Source organism: Equus caballus, chromosome 8, assembly GCF_041296265.1.
Source record: "Equus caballus isolate H_3958 breed thoroughbred chromosome 8, TB-T2T, whole genome shotgun sequence".
Taxonomy (NCBI): Eukaryota; Metazoa; Chordata; class Mammalia; order Perissodactyla; family Equidae; genus Equus; species Equus caballus.
The window spans coordinates 76,417,299-76,439,050 of NC_091691.1; the positions used below are offsets into that span (position 1 = coordinate 76,417,299).

The following is a 21,752-nucleotide window of genomic DNA, read 5'->3' on the forward strand; positions in this document are numbered from 1 at the left end:
AAATAGAGCAAAAGAGTGAAGAACCTTAATGTCATGTTAAGGAGTTTGGATTTTATCCTACATTAAATGAGAAGCCACTGGGGGTCGGCCCTGTGGCCTAGTGGTTAAGTTCGGCGCACTCTGCCTCGGCAGCCCAGGTTTGGTTCACGGGTGCAGACCTACACCACTCGTAGGCAGCCATGCTGTGGCAGCAACCCACATACAAAATAGAGGAAGACTGGCACAGATGTTAGCTCAGGGCAAATCTTCCCCAAGCAAAATAAACAAACAAATAAATAAAATGGGAAGCCATTAGCACAGAATCAGAAACAGACAATAACAGAATTCCTACAGAAGTGCCCCAGGTTTATGATGGTTAAATGCCAACAACTTTGAGATTTTTAGCAAAAAACAGGATACTGTGAACAACAACAATAACAACAATAATGCCTCTAGTAGTGCATATGATAAAGCGTAACCATGTGCTCACAACTACTACTCTAATTAACTACTGCTGCCAAGCGTTGGGCCAGCAAACTTGGATAAACCACTAACTGTTACTAAAGAAGAACACAGTCAAGCACACATTCTTTAAGAATTCTAGTTTAATTCTACTAAAATTATACACCAAACTGAAACACTAGGAAGGAATACCAACAGGGAGAACATGGAATGTTTCTTTACCCACTAGATTCACCTGCTGGTCACTTTCAATACTTACACACCAAGTGCACCACTTCTCAACTGACCCATTACCATCAATTAACAAACTCATGTACACTGTCCACGAGGATCTCCAATCACGTGGCCCATTACTAAAGACAATGTACACCCCTGGGACACCGGAAAGAGTACAGATTTTCAAGCCACGTATTTAAACTCCAAATTCCTCATTCCTGTTAGCATGACCCAGCCAAGTTACTTAATCTGAGAGTCTCAGTTTCCTCATCTGTAAAATGGAGGTAAGGATGCCACTACCTCGTAGGATAGTTGTGAGGACTACAGGGCAAAGCATGGAAAGTACCTGCACATAGCTCAATAAATGTGAGTTCTCTAACCCCCTAACAAAACCACTAGTATTAAACTGTCAAATTTCCATATATTTATTTGTTAATACAGCTTACAACTAATTCACCAGCCTTCCCCTGTCTTTCCTTCATGTGGCAGAGGGAAAGTATAAAACACAGTTTAGTAGTTTTTTAAGTCGTTTTACCTTTTGAAATAGTATCAAAACATCTGTGTCAAACAACCGCAGGTGATCTGCTTTGATTTTATTTACATTAATATTTTACTATAGTAGAAATATAACCCTAGTGGATTACAAAGGAAATCAATATCCCCTAATCACCTAGCAAAACTTCTATTATTAAGTAACATTTAATAAATGGCAGAACATAAATTTAAATCTAAGTAATTTTTCTTTTTTAAAGGAAAACAGTTTTTTTTTTAATTTTTATTGAGTTGATGATAGGTTACAATCTTGTGAAATTTCAGCTGTACCTTATTGTTTGTCATCGTGTTGTAGGTGCACCCCTTCACCCTTTGTGCCCACCCCCCACCCCATCTTTCCCCTGGTAGCCACTAATCTGTTCACTAATCTGTAATCTAATCATTTTTAAATTTAAAGGAAAATAGTTTTTATATTTATTGTAAAAACGAACCATGCTAAAACCACCATGAGGTAACACTACACACCTATCAGAACTGCTAAAACAAAAAAGAGTGACATCATCAAACGCTGGTGAGGATGCAGAAAGTGGATCTCACATACATTACTGGTGGGAATAGAAAACAGCCACTCTGGAAAAGTTTGGCCATTTCTTATAAAACTAAACATGCACTTACCATACAACCTAGCAACTGCACTCTTGAGTATTTATCTCAAAAAAAATAAAAACAGGTTAACACAAAAACCTGTACACAAATGTTCATAGCAGCTTTGTTCGTAATAGCCAAAGAACTAGAAACAATCCGAATGTCCCTCAATTGGTCATTGTTTAAACAAACTATGGTACATACACAAGACAGAATACTACTCAGCAATAAAAAGGAATTAATTTCTGATAATACACGACTTGAATGTTTCTCAAGGACACACTGCTGAGCAAAAGAGCCAATCTCAAAATGTTACATATTGTTTTATCCCATTCATATAACTTTCTTGAAATAACAAAATATTAGAGATGGAAAACTGATTAGTGGCTGCCAGGAGTTAGAGATGGAGAGGGGGAATAGGATGGGTGTGGCCATAAGGGAAATCACAAGGGAGCCTTATTGGGATGAAACAGTTAAGTATCTTGATTGTGGTGGTGGTTACGCATGTCTACACGCAATAAAACTGCACAGAACCACAGAGACACACACAAATGAGTGCATGTATAACTAATTGCTGAAATCACAACTTTTGTGGACTGTACCCATGTCAATTTCCTGGTTTTGATACTGACATATAGTTAGGCAAGATGTTACCACTGGGGGAGACTAAGTGAAGGATGTAAGGGACTTCCCTATACGTTTTTTTGCAACTTCCTGTGAATCTATAATTATCTCAAAATAACATGTTTCAAAAAAATTGCATCAGAAAAATAAAGCTATAGAAACCTATACAAAAGAGTTATATAAATATACACATTTTTAAAATACACACATATATACAATTTTGCTTTTACAAGATTATGCTATATGAATGGTTTTATAACTGGCTTTAACCACTTAATATGCTGTGGATCTTTTTCTATGACTATAAACATATGATCATTTTTCATGACTGCATATTCGTCTAGTGTGCAGATGCACCATTTCTGTTTATTTATCCAGTCTCCTTACTAGTAGACATTTAGGTTGTTGGCAATTTTCTGCTATCATAAACATTGCTATGAACGTCTTTATACATATAGCTTTCTCACATTTCTGAACTTGTCCAATTATCTCATCATAAACTCTAAGAAGTGGAATTGCTAAGTTAATGAACACTTCTGTTCTGATGAATATTGCAAAATTACATTCCAGAATCATTTGGCCAATTACCATTCCCACCAAAAGTGTATAACTGTGGCTTACAAACCCACACTTACTCCTAAATTTGCAAAATTACAAACCCAGGTCTTTTGACACCAAATCCAGTGATCTTTAAGCAACTCAGATAAGCATGTGTTGACAGTAAGCAAGCATAAGAACCTTTATGACAAATACAGACATTTTTCCCTCTAAAATGGCCTATAGAGAGGAATTTATAAAAGATGTGATATCTAACTGACAAATTATTATCAAGCCACTGTAAACTTAAAACAAATTCTACTCAACACCACCTAAGTTCTTTCATTGTACTGGGCAGTCAACTTTTGTATTAAGCCACGTGGAGGGTAGGGCACATCAAGAGCCACTGTCCCGAGAGTTCATGCCTTCTCTGGATTTAAACCCTGTGTTACAATCTTCTGACATGACAAACAACTCTGGCCTTAACTTCAAGAATGGTATAGCACAGAAGACAGAGAAATGTTCGGCTGTGATTAAAAAAGGGGACAAATTAGCAAATATTAGGTAAAAAAAAATTGTGGATGATAGTTTTTCTTTATAAAATAGACGATCGACTATATGAGCCACTTGTGCAGAAAACATCACCAGCCACAATTCACGAGGTGACAGCAGAGAAGAGAAACACTGCTGCCGTGATGGTTAGATCTGCTCTCCCCCACAACCTCAGGGAGACCCCAACATGAGTTCATGAAAGAAAGAAGACGACCGGAGCTCAGAGTTACAGCATGCATCCTTTCATTCAACAGAGTACCACAGCTGGATGGCAAGCAGTTTTCCAAAACTGACAAATAAACAAGAAAGAACATTTGTTGGTAGGGGAAAAAAAAGCTAATTTCCTATGAAGCGTGTAGTTCAAGAATTCAAGTTTCCACAACCAAAACAAATATATGAAATGGGTCATCTAATAAATGACACGCCTATTCCTGATAACTGTCACACATGAAATATGCAAGAGTTATTTACAATATTTTAGTCAGCTGGTGTAACAGGCCAGACAGGCTAGTTGGCAAGTAAAATACTAGGGGAGCTAACAGAAGCAGCACACTTCAGCTGAGAACTAATTGATGACTTGTGACCTATCTCACAGAGCCAATACACAGCACCAGAAGGAACCGTCTGTGACCCCTTAGCAGTTTCCACCATCCAACCTTTTTTTCTTTTTCGAGTCTCTTCTTTTCTACCAAGCCATCTGTCTTGTTCTTCTTCATCTGTCTACACTTTGGATTTTTAAGTAACATAAGAAGTACCAATGGATGCTGCCAGGCCATGGTGTTGGCCCTCTGGGATTAAAGAAAGAAAAAAGAGGTTGAATCATACATAAGCTTAGAAAAGCAGCGTACCAGTTGGCGAATAACACTGTAACCCAAAAAAAGTCTTACTAATATATTCTCAAATACAGAAATATTTGGGTTCCCACATAAAATTAGATTTGAGAAAACTTTTTTACACAACAGAAAAAAATAACTTCTTTTTAAAAACTAAAGACTGCAACTAAGTATACGCTTAGCAGGACTTCATTAATTTGAACTCCACTATTTTAGAATTTGGGGTTGTTTGGCTAAAACTGAGTTGAAACTGACTTTTCCGTTATATTTTAAAGAAAGTATTTCAACAAGGGAGGAGGAGATTTGGGAAAAGTATTGCTTAACCTTCTACAAAAGAAATGTGTTTAAAGACTTTAGTATATTAATTGTTGATATGCAAACAAATTTGCTGACTAGATATAATTTGCATCAGTATAGATCTATACACTATTCAAAGTTTGCTCACCTTATTTTATTTGATTTCTTTTAAAAACCCCAAGAAGTTGACTGAGGGAACAAGAATATCCTCATTTTACAGGTGACAGAAACAGACAGAGAAGCTAAGTAACTTGTCCAAGGTCACAATATTAGAATAAACGTATCTAACATCTAGTTTAACACTCTTTCAATATAAATTATATTAATTTAGCTACTTCATTATTAAAGCAAACCACATAACATCAATCTAAAACACTACCACTACTAACTACTTGGAATTTCTATATATACCTAAAAGAACTCATATGTGTATTATCCATTAGAAAAATTACATCTATGCAAAGATTAAAATCATGTAAAATTTATGTGAATGATAAAGAACTAGAAGGAAACAGAAAAATTTAAGTCTAATAAGGAAAGACAGATGACTTTTTCGTAACTACGAAATCATAAACTGTAGTTTGGCCAGGAAGCTAAAGTTTTAAATTATATATTCCCTAATTCACAGCTTTCAGTAATTTAGATTGGTTTTACTTTACTGTTAAGCACACTAATCTCCTATGTGAATCTCAATGATGAAAGATGATAAACTCATAGTTCATATCTTTTAATGAAAAGCAGCTGGGGCAGAAGCTGTTGGGGGGGAAAATTATACATAGATTTCTGAACATAAATTTGCTGAACAATCAAAATAACTTTAATTCTGAGGTTCATAAAATAAACAGTGAAAATGCTTAAGTCCTTTTCACTGAAAATTTGCCATAAAATGATTTCAAAATTGACATCTTATATTAATAATGTCATTTTCAGCCCACGACATACCCTGACAAATTATATAATGTTTTTCAGTTTAAAACATCCTGAGTAAATCAACAAGTAACCATTCAGAAAAGTATGGAAGCATTTCTGAAGTTTTTTTCCCCTTACCTTAGCAAAGAGAGAATTACAGAAATCATTCACAAAACTAACCAGAATCAGCCCATTCAGTGGTTAAACTGTGGGAATGTTAATGTTTCAAAAGGGCCTATTCATGGGAAAAAGTCAAAGGATAAAAACTGCATATAAATTTATTATAGCAATTTTTAATGCACCAAACAGAATCAAAAAGGTGTTTATATTCATGTGATTCACACACAATCCTGTCTGCTGTCATTCAACTGCCAAAATGAAAGAAGCTCTAACTATTAAAATGCCAAATTTCAGCAACTACCATGCAAAATAATATTCTATTTATTTTCTCAAGAACTCACAGAAAAAATGACTTAAAATTTCAGATTCTAACCAACACAGTGAGAAAAGGAAAGAAGGGTGTACTTAAACTCATTTGCCCCATTATTTTAAAGTTTTAAACAATACTAGTTAAATTTTCCCCCATTTAAACCTTTAGTTTAAGGGAGCACTCAACCCCAGGCAAACTCAAGCATCTTCTGAAATGATTTTGCATAGAAAGGTATAAATGAAAGAACAGGAAATAAAGGTTTCGACTCAAGATGTAAAGACTGAACTTCTTTTGGTTCCCCAATTTAAGAGAATAAGATGCCAAAAAAGTCTCAAATTATTTATTCCCTTAATAAAATGGCTTAGTGCACTATTTTGCTCACCATTCAAGTAAACTTGTGATGAAGGAATCAGAAGAGACTTTCGAAGGTGACTTAGTCGTTATCCCAGGCCCACCTCAATGAGAGAGTAGACTGTTTCAACCTGAAAAGTTCTAATGGAACCGTACATAAAGTGTACCAAAGAGAATAAAAATAGAGAAGTGGAGACAGGTATCAAAAATTCAAAGAAAAAAATAATTTTACCATCACTTAATTGTTCCTGTCAGGTAAAAGCGTGTGATCTAATTCGGTAAGTCTCTCTTCCTGTTTCTCAACTGAGGAAACAGATCAAGAAACTCTGAAAAAGGAGCATCCAGGCAGCTCCCCTTCAACAGAGAAGATGCACTCCACTCGAAGAAGGTTAAAATACTGGACAGGTTATCCATCAGCTTGTGTGTATTAATTGTAAAGAACGTAATCACGACATTTACACTGGAAATAATAGCTCTCAAACATAAAGACCTATTATTACGACCTTCTCTTTGAAAGTGCTTGAAAATGTGAATATATGATCTGGAGATTCTTTTCTCAAAGATTATCATATAATTTGATGTTGCAGCTCTTCAACCCTTATTTGAAGCTTAGTCTGTGACTGAAGTCTATGCTTCCAAATAGAGGCTATGTAGCATGATGGCCAACAGATTTAGTCACAGGCGCTACACAAACCTGGTTTAAATCTGGTCCACGTCAGGTACGAGCCATGTGACCTTGGACAACGTTCCTAAGCCTCGGTTTTCTCACGTGCAGGAATAACAATAGTACCTACCTCATAGACTTGACATGAGAACTAAACAAGGAAATGCACCAAAGGCAATGAGCCCAGTACCTGCACACAGCAAGGGCTCAATAAATAACTGCTAAATTAACGATCATGTTTACATCTGCCAAGCCTCTTAGCTGAATGTACATATTTTTAATAATGTAAGAGGGATCTCTGAAAGAAAAACAGAGTGGTGACGGGAAGCTAACAATGCTGAAGAGAAACAGAGAACATATAAAAGAATTTATAAGAAAGTACACCAAACTGAAGTTTAAAAATCACTGTGATGTGGTGTATACATGCAATGGATACTATTCAGCCTAAAAAGGAAGGAAATTCTGCCACGTGCTACAACATGGCTGAACCTTGAAAATACTATGCTAAGTGAAATAAGCCATACACAAAAGGACAAATATTATGACTCCAGTTACATGAGGTTCCTAGAATAAGTAAATTCATGGAGACAGAAAGTAGAATAGAGGAGATTACCAGGGGATGGGGGGAGGGGGTGGGGAGTTATTATTTAATGGGTACAGAGTTTCTGCTTGAGATGATGAAAAAGTTCTACAAGTGGACAGTGGTGATGGTTGTACAATATTGTGAATGCACTTAATGCCACCAAAAAGTACTCTTAAAAATGGTTAAGATGGTAAATTTTATGTTATGTACATTTTGCCATGATAAAATAAGTCTTGCCGTATTATAGGGTAGGTATAAAACATAGCAGACTAGACTCAATTCTCAAATACCGACATTAAAACTTGCATTGTCTCTGGACTATCAGGCAACATAAACGATCTTTAACACAGCCAGAGTCCCTACATACTTCGTTCCCTTGCTCACTGTTCTGCCACACTGCCTTTCTGCGATTCCTCTAACATGCGGGACTTATTCCTGCTTCAGGTCCTTTACACCCGCTGTTCCCTCTACCTAGAATACTCCCCAGAATGTGCTTGGCTCACTCCGTGATTTCACTAAAGTCTCTGTTCAAATGCTGCTTTCCCAGAGACGCTCCATCTAAAGGGACCTCCTGCTTGTATTTGTTCCCATTCTGTCATCTCCCCACGACCTGGCTCTGCTTTATGTTTCTTCATTACCCTTAGCAATTCCAGAAATGACCTTCTAAGTTTGTTTACTTGCCTATTGCCCATCTCCACTAAAATACAAACTGCATGAGGGTAGGCACCTTGTCCCTCTCGTTCACTGTAAGATTTCCAGCCCTTAAAAACAGTGCCTGGCAAATGGGAGGCATTCAAATTTTTGAAGTAAATAAAAAAAATTCACATTTATTGAAAAGGAAATATATCAGATACACTAATTCAAAAAAGTTACATAGGAGTAATACAGTACAATCCTATACTTGTGAGGGAGAAAAGAGAGATATAAGTACACACGTCCATCTACAGGTATGTGCATTTAAAAAAGTATAGAAGTATACCAAAATATCAACAGTGGTTATCTCTACGTGATGAGAACACATGATTACTTTCCCTTTTGTTTCTGCATTTTCTAACTTCTACAATGAAAGATTACCGTGTGACTTTAAAAAAAAGACTATTTTACAAGCAAATCAACTACTAGGAACTCACTCCACTTAAACTAGGGATATGCACAAAGACTTGGCTACAAGGAAGTTCTTCATAGTTTTATATATAATCATGAAAAATAAGAAACAACCAAAATGTTCAACAACACTAGTTAAATAAATTATGGACATCCATAAGATAGAATATTTGACCACCATTTAAAATTATGTTGTAGGAAAACACTGACATGAGTGAATCTGAGTTAAAGAAACAATGCATAGAAAAGGATGCAAACAGCTGCAAATGAGACCGAGAACAGAAAGGACACAGACCAAAATGTTGACAGTGGTTACTCCTGATTGTTATTATTTTTATCTTTTTTGCCTTCCTTGTGCTTTTCTGTATTTAAAGGTACTAAAAATGAACATGCATTACTTTGGTACTCAGGAAAATGAGTTCAAGTGACTGTGACTGTGCCAAAAGCTGCCTTCTTGCCTTATTTGAGCACCATCTAGTGCTCAATATACATAATACAATTTTCATAATGCAGTAAAGGTTTTAAAAAGTAGCCTTTATAAAAAGGACATTGTATAAGCCCAAAGACAAATATTACTATACTCAGTGTCCGGCCTGATTTTGAAAACAGCTGCACAACTAATTCAAAAGAGTCTAAGATTTTCAACCATTAAAATAAAGCAGTCACCAGAAAATTGGTTAAATTTTTGCTGCTCATTTTCATCCCTCAAATATTTCAGACTCACTCTCAAGACACAGCTCTTACTCTCTTTTAAATTAATGGGTATTTACTCTTTGACAGAAGAAAGTCAGACACTTTACATGATTATGGTGTTTTATCCTCCTCACAAACCTACATGGCAGGTGATATCACCTCCATTTTGCATCGACAGGCTCAGTGAGATGAAGGAGCCTGCCCAAGTTCACAAAGCTAGGAAGCAGTGGAGCCGAGCTGCAAGGCAAGGTCAGTCTGGCTCCAAAGTCTATGCTCCCCTACCATGCTTCCCGGTCGCCATTCTCCACACAAAATCACTGCACCTCTTGGCAAATGGTTCTCATTCTTAACAAGCATTCAAGCTGTCACTATATTGCTCAACACTGCTCCTCAAATCTAGAACTCTTAGCTCAGTATTAATGCTCAAATCAAACATCAGTTTAAAACTAAAGAACTTTTAAGATAATATTATTCCATATAATGTTCTGTTAGCTGGATACATCAGTTTACAAGGATGCAGGACTTTTCACTTCCTATCTAGGTATGGAAATCCAGACCTTCATCACATGGTGGTCATATTACTGCAGGTGCCGCACATTGGCGGTCCTGCCCTAGTTTCTTCTTTCCTGCTCTTTCCAATCTATCATTCACCCTACTTACAAAGCAATCTCCCTGAAACAATGCTTTCACCAAATCCACTCAACAAGAACCTACAAGACCACAGTTCTAAGCGTCAGCTTTCTAAGAGGTCTGCCTAAAATGGGCAACATGTGGACAGATTTTGACTGCCCCACTCAGCCCTCGGTGGTCATCACCCCCACACCCTCGAGAGCCTCCAGGCCACTGGACCTGTGCAGCCTTATCAATTTACCCCAAAACACATGAAATATGTTGGGAAGCACCTTCAACACTCCCTCAAATGCGTTCCCAAACTATTACACTTGTTTCTCATGCCTGCCGACACAAACTGGAAGAATTAACAGAAGTTATCCGGTCATACTTTATTTACAGTACAAGAATCACTTCCACTCATATGTATAAGATTATTCATTGCTGCATTATACACAATAGCAAAACACTGGAAGCAATCCAAAGGGTAAAGGTAAATGGCTATATTAACTTTGGTATATTCAGCGATGATATGCTATGCCCCCATCAAAAAAAGGGAGGAAACTAATATATACAAGGCTCTCCATGATATAATCAATGGAAAAAAAACACCAAGTGCAGAAGTATGCATATATGTTATTATTTGTCTAAAACAAGGGGGATATATGAACATACTCATTTGTACACGCATGCGCTATGGTCTGAAGTTTGCGTCCCCCCAAAATTACTATGTTGAAATCCTAACCCCACAAAAAAAAAGTGTCTCAATTCTCTTTCTTGCTGGCTCCCTTTCTAAATCATCCACCTCCATCAGGGCTCTGTTCACAGACCAACTTCTCCAAAATACTTTCCAGAAATCTGTAATTCTGATTATCCCATACATTACCCACGTACTATCTATCTTTCTACTTGTTTGGGACATGAACGTCTCATTTTATGATTGAATTCTTTTTTTTCTTTTTTTAAGGAAGATTAGCCCTGAGCTAACATCCATGACCATCTTCCTCTACTTTATATGTGGGATGCCTGCCACAGCACGGCTTGACAAGCAGTGCGTAGGTCTGCACCCAGGATCTGAACTGGCGAACCCCGGGCCACCAAAGCAGAATGTGTGAACTTAACCACTGCACCACCAGGCCAGCCCTAAATTATATTCTTTAAAAAAACAAAAGCCGTAGACTCAAGAAGCAATAATTTCTGCTGAAGGACAGAGTGACTACCACAACATGATGCAACTGGAATGTCAAATAACATGAAAGCCCCATCACGTCCTTTCTGAGGAAATCTTTCAACGGTTTTCACTGATACTAGAACAAAGTCAAAACTCCTTAATATTTTCTACAGGAACCATCAAATCTCCCAAACCTCCTCCTGCACGACTAACCTTCAGCTTTGCCCTTGACAGGTTCTTCCTCACCCCTGGGTTTTCCCTATGCTGTTCCCCTCCAGACCAGGCCTCTCCTAATCCCAGCCCCCACCCTCTGGCTCAGGAGTCAGTTTAAAGGTCACATCCCCTTTGGTTGCCTCCAGAAAGGAGTACTGGGGTGGCTGGGGCATAGGGGCGGGAAGGAGACCTTCCATTAAACATCCTTTGGTACCTCCTGAGATTTGAACCATGGGAATGAATTACCTTTCAAAACATAATGAAATGAATAAATGTATGTCACTTCTTCCAGGAAACCTCTGGTTCACCCTGTTTCATTCTAACTCAGGCGATGAGACGCTCCTGCTGTGTTCACGCCTGTTCTGCGACAGCCTTCACCACACTTCACTATCCTCGCTTATTGGTTTACAGATGGATTATAAGCCCTTTGAGGGCAAAAGACATTATCTATCTAGTTCATCATTATACCCTAAAAGGCAAATGAATAAATAATAGTTCATAAACAGTTAAAGGTCATCTGGTCCAGCAGCTCTCGATGACAAACGTGACACCTACTATGAAGGTGTTCAATGCACCATACCCTCACATGGGGATACTCAGATCCCTATGAACCAAAAAATAATATGCAAAGGTTTTTTGTTTTGGCTATTACTATTTATTAATTTAGAAACACATATAAAATCAGGCATGAAAGTAGTTTAAAATATTTTATTAAGAAAAATAAATAGTATATTACTTAAACTTGACTCCTGAATTAATCTAGATTTCATTTCAGATTTTTGCTTCAAAAATAATTTTAATAAGGTAAAAAATTAAAAATTATTGAAGAATCCAAATAAGATTTTGCAACCATGCTTGGAAACTCTAACAAAATCTGATTACTCTGGTGACAAAAATAGTTTATAATAATGAAGGATTAGATTAGTCCTAAAAGGGGCTGGCCCCATGGTGTAGTGGTTAAGTTTGGCGGGCTCTGCTTCAGTAGCCCGGGTTCATGGGTTCGGATCCCAGGTGTCAATCTACACCCCTCATCAGCCATGCTGTGGTAGCAACCCACATATAAAATAGAGAAAGACTGGCACAGATGTTAGCTCAGGGCTAATATTCCTCAGCAGAAAAAAAGATTAGTCCTAAAGGCATTAGTGTTTCTACAAAACTGGCAGACATCAATTTTTGGCTGCAAAAATGTGCTGTACTTGAAGACGGCACATATGGATCCAAGGAATTCCAGGAGTGAACAATCTCAGAAATTTCCCTACAGAGATTGATCTTAGTTCTGAATAATTCATAAAACTAGGTAATCCCATCCCTAACTATGGCAATGAGGTGGCACCTGGTACCTCAAGGCTTGCTAAAGGCAAGGTTCTACAGGTCACATATCAAACACCAGCAGTGAGGGGCAGGGCGGCCTCAAACAAAGGGACAGAGAGGCCAGAAGCATGTGCAACAACACAAACGGAGCTCTGTGAACATTCCCCCCACAGGCCACCCTGCAGCTTATTCACTTCACAGCATTTTACACCCCTAAGAGTCCTCTGTACCTTTCTCTATTTAAGAAAAAACAATGACATCAAAAAGAATAAACACCTGAGGACCTGAAAGGATCTTTGAGACAAAGCAGTAACTAAAACAAACTATAAAGCCATAATAATTCAAAATGCGAGGCACCAGCACAAGTATGGCAAACTTAGAGGTTAAGAAACAAACAAAAATGGCTAACAAATTACCCCCACCGCCATTTCCTGAGAAGCTCATCCTTTCCCCAGTGCTCTGAAGAGCCAGCTCTGCATAGAGCAAGGACACACACCCCTTCTTCTTCTCTAGAAGTAACTTAGCTATTATTAGGGGGCTGTTCCCCATACAAATTTTAGAATCAGCTTATCAAGACTCCCCAACCCCACCCCTCAAAAAAAGCTGTTGAGATTTTAACTGAAATTGCCTGCAATCTATAGGCCAATTTGGGAAGAAGTGACATCTTTATGACAATCTTCTAATCCTTAACCTTGGTATATATCTCCATTTAGTTGTCTTCTTTAAAGTCTTTCAAAAGAGCACATATAGATTATACTACAGTTTACATAGGTCAAAATTTATTTTGGATAATAAATGATGCTCCCTTTGTATGTTCTTTTTCCTCTAAGTCTTATTACTACAACATGAGCAGTGGTACTCAATGACAATTCCTCAAGGATTAAGGAAATGGCTTTACAATTTCCTGATGCTATAGTTCATCTCCAGTGTGGCCTCTCCCACCAGTCTACAGCTACCTTTAATTTTCCAAGGATCTCAGAAGCAGTAATAAGTAGCCATTTTACGTAATATACAACTAATCCATGCTATCACATAAACTGCAAACTAAATTAAACTTAAGGCCCAATCCACTTGCGTCCAAAAGTTAGAAATTAAAACTTATTGCCAAAATATATAAACAGACAGTTCACAGAAAGGAAATACCAATAATCCTTAATCTTTAAACATATAAAAACAAATATAACCCTGATCGTTAAAGAAAGGCAAATTGAAGCCATAAGGACCACAATACACACACACACACATATACACTTTTTTTTTTTTTTTTTTAAAGACCGAGAGAGTCTGGGGCTGGCCCCGTGGCCAAGTGGTTTAGTTCGCGTGCTCCGCTGCAGGCGGCCCAGTGTTTCCTTGGTTCGAATCCTGGGCGCGGACATGGCACTGCTCATCAGACCATGCTGAGGCAGCATCCCACATGCCACAACTAGAAGGACCCACAACAAAGAATATACAACTATGTACTGGGGGGGGCTTTGGGGAGAAAAAGGAAATAAAATAAAATCTTTAAAAAAAAAAAAAGACAGAGTCCTTCCAACCCTGGGGATGGGGGAGAGGAGCAGTACAGACTTATCTCTCACCATTACAATATTTTCATTACTGAAAATTGATAAAGGAAAAGAATTAAATGTTTACCCTTGTTTAATAATATAATATAGTAAAAACTTACTTTACATAACCTAATCGATGAAGGAAAGTTCCTTTTTACAGAATTCCAGTTAATAAATGTAGAAGAAATGATCAAATCAGAAATATCACCATTTTGCAATCTCTTATGAAATAGGTGATTCAGATCAAAATCATCAATGGATACTAAAACACACTCAAATGTCTAATCAATCTTAGCATGATAACTAGTATAAAACCACGTTTTCTCTATCTTGATGTAGCACAATATGAAGTACATAACATCACTTACGAAATACCCTTACCAAAGATGTTTAACCTAAATTTTATCAAGCCTTTAAATCTGACTTCCAGTTTACAGAAAATACAGGCAATAAAAGAACAAGTTACAAGATGAGAAGCAATCAGGTAAATCCAGAAGGTAGAACATTCGGACCCAGTCTGCTCAAAATAATTAATGGTATGGGGAAAAAATAGTTGCAGGGGTTGGGGAGTGAATACCTCTATTCTAGATTAAAGACATTTAAGAAATACAACTACCCAATGCAATGTGTACAGCACCTTATTTGGTTCCTAAATGTAACAAATGTACTATAAAACAACTGGGGAAATTTAAATGTGGACTAAGTAGGAGGAATTACTATTAATTTTGTTAGTAGTGACAATGGTATTACAGTTATTATAAGAAAATGTGCTCATCTTAATTTACTTTAAAATAAGTAAGAAAAAAATAGATAAAGCAAATATGGAAACAATCCAAGTATCTATTAATTGGTGAACAGATAAACAAAATGTGGTATATTCATACAATGGAATATCACTCAGAAACAAAAAGGAATGAAGTACTGATAAATGCTACAATGTAACATATTCACAGATGCTGGGGACTAGGAGCTGGACATCTTTAGGGAGCCACTATTCTCCCTATCACAATAAAGCTGTTAAGAAACAAATATAAAATGTTTTAAATCTAGATATTGAGGATATAGGAATTCAATATTCTAGTCACTCTATATTACTAGATGTCTGTCAGTTTTTACAAGAGTGTTAAAAACGAGACATTCGTTTTCACCTATCAAATTGGCAAAGGTCAAGGAGTCTAAAATTGCATTAAATTGACAAAGGTATGGGAAATAGACCTCATACATTGCTGGTAAGAGCGTAAATTGGTACAGCTTCCATGAAGCACAGTCTGGCAATCTCCACCAAAGTTATAAACGTACGGACTCTTTGACCCAGCAACTCTACTTCGAGGAATTTATACTAGAGATCTATTTATATGCACAAGAAATGATATATGCAGCATTATCTGTTATAACAAAAGACTGGAAACAGTCTAAATGTCCACCAATAGAAAACTGATTAAATATATTCTACGGATACTCTGCAGCTAAAAGAAGGCAGTTGCATACATGCTTACATACACAAGATACATTTTACTTAATTGTGGAAACAACGCAAGAAACAGCAGGCAAAAGAAAAAAGATGTGTGTAGTATGCTACCATTTGTGTTTAAACCACCTTGTAAAACTACATGAGATACACGCTTAAATAACCTGGTACTACCAATAGAAGAATTCAAAAGAAACTGCTACCACAAAACATTTCTGGGGAAGGGAGGTGGCTGAGTGGGGGGGAAAGGAAAGAGAAAAGTTATTTCCTATTTTTCATACCTTTTGGATTTTCTCCTTCTACGTGTATGACAGACAGAAGATGGAGGAATGAACAGATGCATAGACAGAACACTAAAAATTTTTTTTAAAAAAAATCAGCATTCCACACAAATTTATGTAGCCCTCTATATGAATTTTCAAGCTCCAAGTAATCTCTTACCTACTGGTTGGTGCAGGGAAAGAAAACGAGAGAAGTTGATTCCAGAACGGGTCATTCTCAGAGACAGATTCTGTGCCTGATAACTTTTTTAAGTACTCATTTTTAGGAAGATCACCGATTCTGCTGCTGTTCGATCCCATCTTCTAATGTGGAAAATAGCTTGTCCTTAAACCTTCATTTCCACAACACAACCTATAAAGAATGAAAAGAAATTTCAAACTTGTTCAAAATAATCATCATAGTTTTCCCACCCTTGACCTAAATGTAATACACTGTAAACTGACTAAAGGGAATCACACCTCTCTTTACTTTTGAATATATTTAAACATCACATACAAAAGTTACAAGGGGAAAAACAGGGTTAAAATCCGTCTTAGCCAACACAAACACAAAAACCCAAACCAATACTTGTACTGTAGATCTTAGAATGGGCCCAATAAAATACCTCTGCTCAAGAAAGTGTCTCCAAGCAAATATACATCAATGATAACTTATTAATAGTCTGAAAATGAAGCTCTTTTCCAACTAAAACAATGGTGCTAAACAAAGAGAGTCTGGCTTGAATGTGCTGAGAAGGGGAGAAAGTGGTTCAAGTAATTACCGTGTGCTCCCTACACTTAAGGCAGACTGAGGACCCAACTGAGTTAGCTGCTGAGAGTGAAAGAGCTCTCAGTTCCAAAGGAGTCACATTTGGTGTCGCTCTCATTCTGCTGTAATGCACATACACTATTTGTGGACATGCCTCTTCTAAACCATGAATTTTTTGACAGTAACAACTATCCTTATGCATCTTTCTATCCCCAATGTCTAGACTAGTATTTAATAGGCATTCTCTAAATACTAGGTTGAAGAAATGATTAAGTGAATAAGTGATTAGTATCTTTAGGTTTTGTTGGTTTTGGTCACTAAAGGGAAAACTAACAGTTTAGTTACAGATATGAGTCACAATCTTCATCGAATCGCGCTTAACATACCTCTAGATCATGTTTTATCTCAATTTGTTCAGAAAAATTCTGTCATTGACAACAATAAAATGGTGAGATGGAGTAATAAATTACACAATGTGAAAATTACCACCACAATGAAAGGAAACCTTGTGTGCTCAGCAGCCAAAGGAAGCTCAGGTCAGATAAGGATTTACATTACTAGTAATTTACTTTTTTACTCATGTGCCTCCTCATTCTACAAAGGCATCAAAGCCAAGATCAGAATTTGGAAGCATGCCTTCCACATTCTCTCTGGAACTTTGGGACTGGCTTGAGCTGCTTATCTGAGGACATGAGGCTTCCCCAGTGCATATGGACTGCTGGGTCTTCTGAATATGAGTCAGAAATACTGATCTGGCTTCATATCATCCGCCCCTGAACTTGACGCGACCCACTACTTTCCTCCTAGTCATGAGGACAGGGACCCCAATAACAGCTGACTCCAACTAAACCTCCAAATCAATCCAACTAATAACTCTAGATTTCAGTTTAATTTCTTAAAATAGGAGTTATTAAGCCCAATTAGAATATGCCATAAAGAAATATTCTGAAAGATATAAATTCCTTACTTGTTATACCTTTTTCCAAAGCTACTTCATACATTTTAAGCTATTTAAAATTAATTTTTTTTTTTGAGGAAGATTAGCCTTGAGCTAACATCTGCTGCCAATCTTCTTTTTGCTGAGGAAGACTGGCCCTGAGCTAACATCCATGCCCATCTTCCTCTACTTTATATGTGGGACACCTACCACAGCATGGCTTGCCAAAGCGGTGCCATGTCCGCACCCGGGATCCGAACTGGCAAACCCCAGGCGGCTGAAGCAGAACGTGCACACTTAACCGCTGTGCCACCAGGCCAGCCCTATAAAATTAAATTTTTTAATTTGGTCTTACAATGGGATACAATACACCAATGAAAATAAATGAATTAGAGCTACAACACCAACATGGTCACATCTTGAAAATATAATATATATATATATTATAAAAGAAAGTTACAGAAAAATATACACAGTATGATTTCACTTACATGATTTTAAAACAATATTATGGATATATTCATAGCCAGTACAAGCATTAAAACATACACAGGGGGCCAGCCCAGTGGTGCAGCGGTTAAGTTCGCACATTTCGCTTCAGGGGCCCAGGGTTCACTGGTTCAGATCCCGGGTGTGAAGCTACACACTGCTCATCAAGCCATGCTGTAGCAGGCATCCCACATATAAACTAGAGGAAGATGGATATGGATGTTAGCTCAAGGCCAGTCTTCCTCAGCAAAAAAAAGGAGGATTGGTGGCAGATGTTAGCTCAGGGCTAATCTTCCTCAAAACAGAATAAAATAAAAGAAAATAAAACATACTTGGGAAAAATACTGACAAATTCAGAAGAATGCTTTTATGATATATCATCAGGAGAGGAACAGAGGGGCTTCAGCAGTATTAATACTTTCTTAAACAGAAAAGGGAAAGGAATAGAAGGAAGGGGAGACGACGCACATGTGGCACACGTTTAGATTTGCTGAAAATGGACAACATGTACAAGAGTTTTTCTTACGTTACCCTCTATTCCTGTCTTATATATTAATTTTTAAAAAGAAAACGGTTTCTCAAGCTCTCAGCAGCAACCCTGGAAGCTGGATGACAGGGTAGCAACGCCTTTAAGATATTAAAAGGAAATAATTTAACTAGAATTCTATAGCTAGACAACCTACCAGTTAAGTATGAAGGTAGAATAAAGACATTTTTAGACTTGCCAAGACTCAAAAAACTCCCCGGGCACCCATTTTCAGGAAGCTACTGGAAGACGTACTGTTTCAATATGAGGGAATAAACCAAGAAATAGGAAGACGTGGGAGTCAGGAAACGGGGGACTCAACACCGAACAGTGGTGAAGAGGAGTCCCAGGACACGAGCTCTGCAGCTGCTGGGACAAGAGACAACATGGCTCCGTGGCTCCCAGGGGAAGAAAACACAGAGCTGAGAGGTCACCTGATGTGTTTGACCTTATTCTGTGCAGTGTTACAATATTGTAGGAGGAATGAATGATGGCTACATAGAAAACAAAGTAAATGATATTTTAAAGATTATGTACTTTGGGAAAAATAAAAATTGCTCAAGAAAGGTCATGTAATCATAGTATATGACTCAAATCAACAGCAATCAATATTTATATAATCATTATAATGCAAATTCTAAATACAGATTTAACTAAAACTTTTGAGGTGACTACATTGGGAAGATGCTAGTAAAAGAAGTAAGAGTGGTGGTTTAAGAGTGTGAAATCTTCATTCTTCCATAATAGGGAGGAAGTCAACAGAAAACATCTAAAATTACTAACTCAGAAAAGAACAGTAAAAGCATATTAGTTATAAATAAGGAGGTAAATAACGAGATGCAACAGCTAAGAGATTTGCGTGTGGCCAAAGACTCTGAGTGGGGAGGACAGTAGTGCAGTTTTTTCATTTTAAGACCATCATCTTATTTGATTTTTTAAAACTTTGTCTATATATTACTTTAATTTTAAAAAATATTTTTTAATATCCTTCATTCTATTTCCTACTCAAATTTAAATTTTTAACATGACTGAATTAACAGTAACAAAAATATGAATTGTTCTTTACTGAGGCACACAACTAGCAAACTAAAGAAAATCTATTTGTCTGATATAGTTTAATGCTATATATTATTAAAGCTATTATCTCTCCAAATCTAAATTTCAAATTTCCACCAGTGTGTGTGTTTACTAACAAGCAATAGTCACAGCTTGGTCAGAAAAGAGGAATTAAATTCAAACCCACAGTAGTGACAGACAGACACAGAGATCAATAAAACAAAAGAGAAAATCCAGAAACAGACCCACAATAGTATAGCCAACTGATTTCTGTCAATGATGCAAAAGCAGTTCAACAGAGGAAGGACAGTCTTTTCAACAAATGCTGCTGGAACAACCGCACATCAGTAGGCCAAAAAAAAGCACTCTGACCTAAACCTCATATCGTATACAAAAATTAATTCAAATGATCATACATCTAAAAGTGAACTATAAAATTTTTAGAAGAGAACATAGGAGAAAACCTTTGTGACCTGGAGTTAGGAGATGCTTAGACATTATGTAAAAAGCACAACCCATAAAAGAAAAAGTTGATCAATTAAGCTTCATCAAAATTAAGAACTTCTGATCTATGAAAGATCCTGTTAAGAGGATGAAAAGACAAGCCACAGACTTGGAGAAAAAAATTTTTTTTGAGGTAGATTAGCCCTGAGCTACCTACTGCCAATCCTCCTCTTTTTGCTGAGGAAGACCGGCCCTGAGCTAACATCCATGCCCATCTTCCTTTACTTTATACATGAGACACCTACCACAGCATGGCTTTTGCCAAGCAGTGCCATGTCTGCACCCGGGATCTGAACTGGTGAATGCCAGGCCGCCTAGAAGCAGAACGTGAGAACTTAACCACTGCGCCACCAGGCCGGGCCCTGGAGAAAATATTTTAAAGTCACCTAACCAACAAAGGACTTATATCCAAAATATACAAAGAACTTCCTAAACTCAATAGTAAGGAAACAATTCAATTAGAAAATATGCAAAAGATTTGAACACATCACCAAAGAAGATATGCAAATGGAAAAAAACACACGAAAAGATAGTCCATCATTATTAGCCATTAGGGAAATACAAACTAAAACCACGATGACATATCATTACACATCTATTAGAATTGCTAAAATTTAAAATACTGACAGTACCAAATACTGCCAAGGAAGCGGGTAAACTGCATCTCTCCTAAGTTGCTGGTGGGAATGCAAAGTGGAACAGCCAGTCTGGAAAACGGCTTAGCAGCTTCTTATAAAGTTAAACATACTATTCAACCCCATCAGTTGCACTCCTGGGCTATGATCCTAGAGAAAGAAAATCTTAAATTCACACAAAAAACTATACACAAATGTTGATGACAGCTTTATTCATAATAGCCAAAAACTGGAAACAATCCAAAACTTCCCTCAGAAAGTGAATGATTAAGCAACTGTGGCACATCCATATAACGGAATAAAAAGAACAAACTATCTGATACATCCAATAACTTGGACAGATCTCAAGGGGATTGTGGTGAGTGAAAAAAAAATCTCAAAACGTTATATACTCAAAATAACGACAGCAACAATGTATTTGATGATTATAGCTTATGCACATATAAGAGAAATGAACCACAGCAATGACACAAGGAAGAGAACAGAGGAATTAGAAATACTTTGTTATTATAAAGTACTTGCAGGGCCAGCCCGGTGGTGTAATGGTTAAGTTCACACACTCTGCTTCAGCAGCCTGGGGTTCACAGGTTCGGAACCCAGATGCAGACCTACACAGTGCTCATCAAGCCATGCTGAGGTGATGTCCCACGTAGAAGAACTCGATGGACATACACCTAGGATATACAACTATGTACTAGGACTTTGGGGAACAAATTATAATAATAAAATAAAGTACGTGCACTGCCTGGGAAGCTGTACAGTGTTATCTGAAAGTAGACCTGGATTAGTTGTAAATGGACATTGCAAATACCGGGGCAACCAGTAAAAAAAGTAAAAACAAAAAGTACAATTGATATGCTAAGAAAGGAGAGAAAATGGAATCATT

The 21,752-nt window shown here is 37.2% G+C and overlaps 1 protein-coding gene across 19 annotated transcripts in view; it reads right to left on the bottom strand.

Annotated features, from left to right (window-relative positions):
- Positions 1-21,752, bottom strand: part of DYM (dymeclin) — a 359,439-nt gene that overhangs the window by 317,124 nt on the left and 20,563 nt on the right. For 14 of the 19 annotated variants that reach the window (XM_023647788.2, XM_070221038.1, XM_070221046.1 and 11 more), the window contains exon 2: positions 16,132-16,323. In XM_023647788.2, the coding sequence (XP_023503556.1) occupies positions 16,132-16,271 (140 nt within the window). In that variant the 5' untranslated portion in view covers positions 16,272-16,323. Of the gene's footprint in view, positions 1-16,131; positions 16,324-17,866; positions 17,980-21,752 lie in introns of those variants that run through there. The other 5 variants (XM_070221045.1, XM_070221039.1, XM_070221053.1 and 2 more) reach the window with 2 other exon arrangements.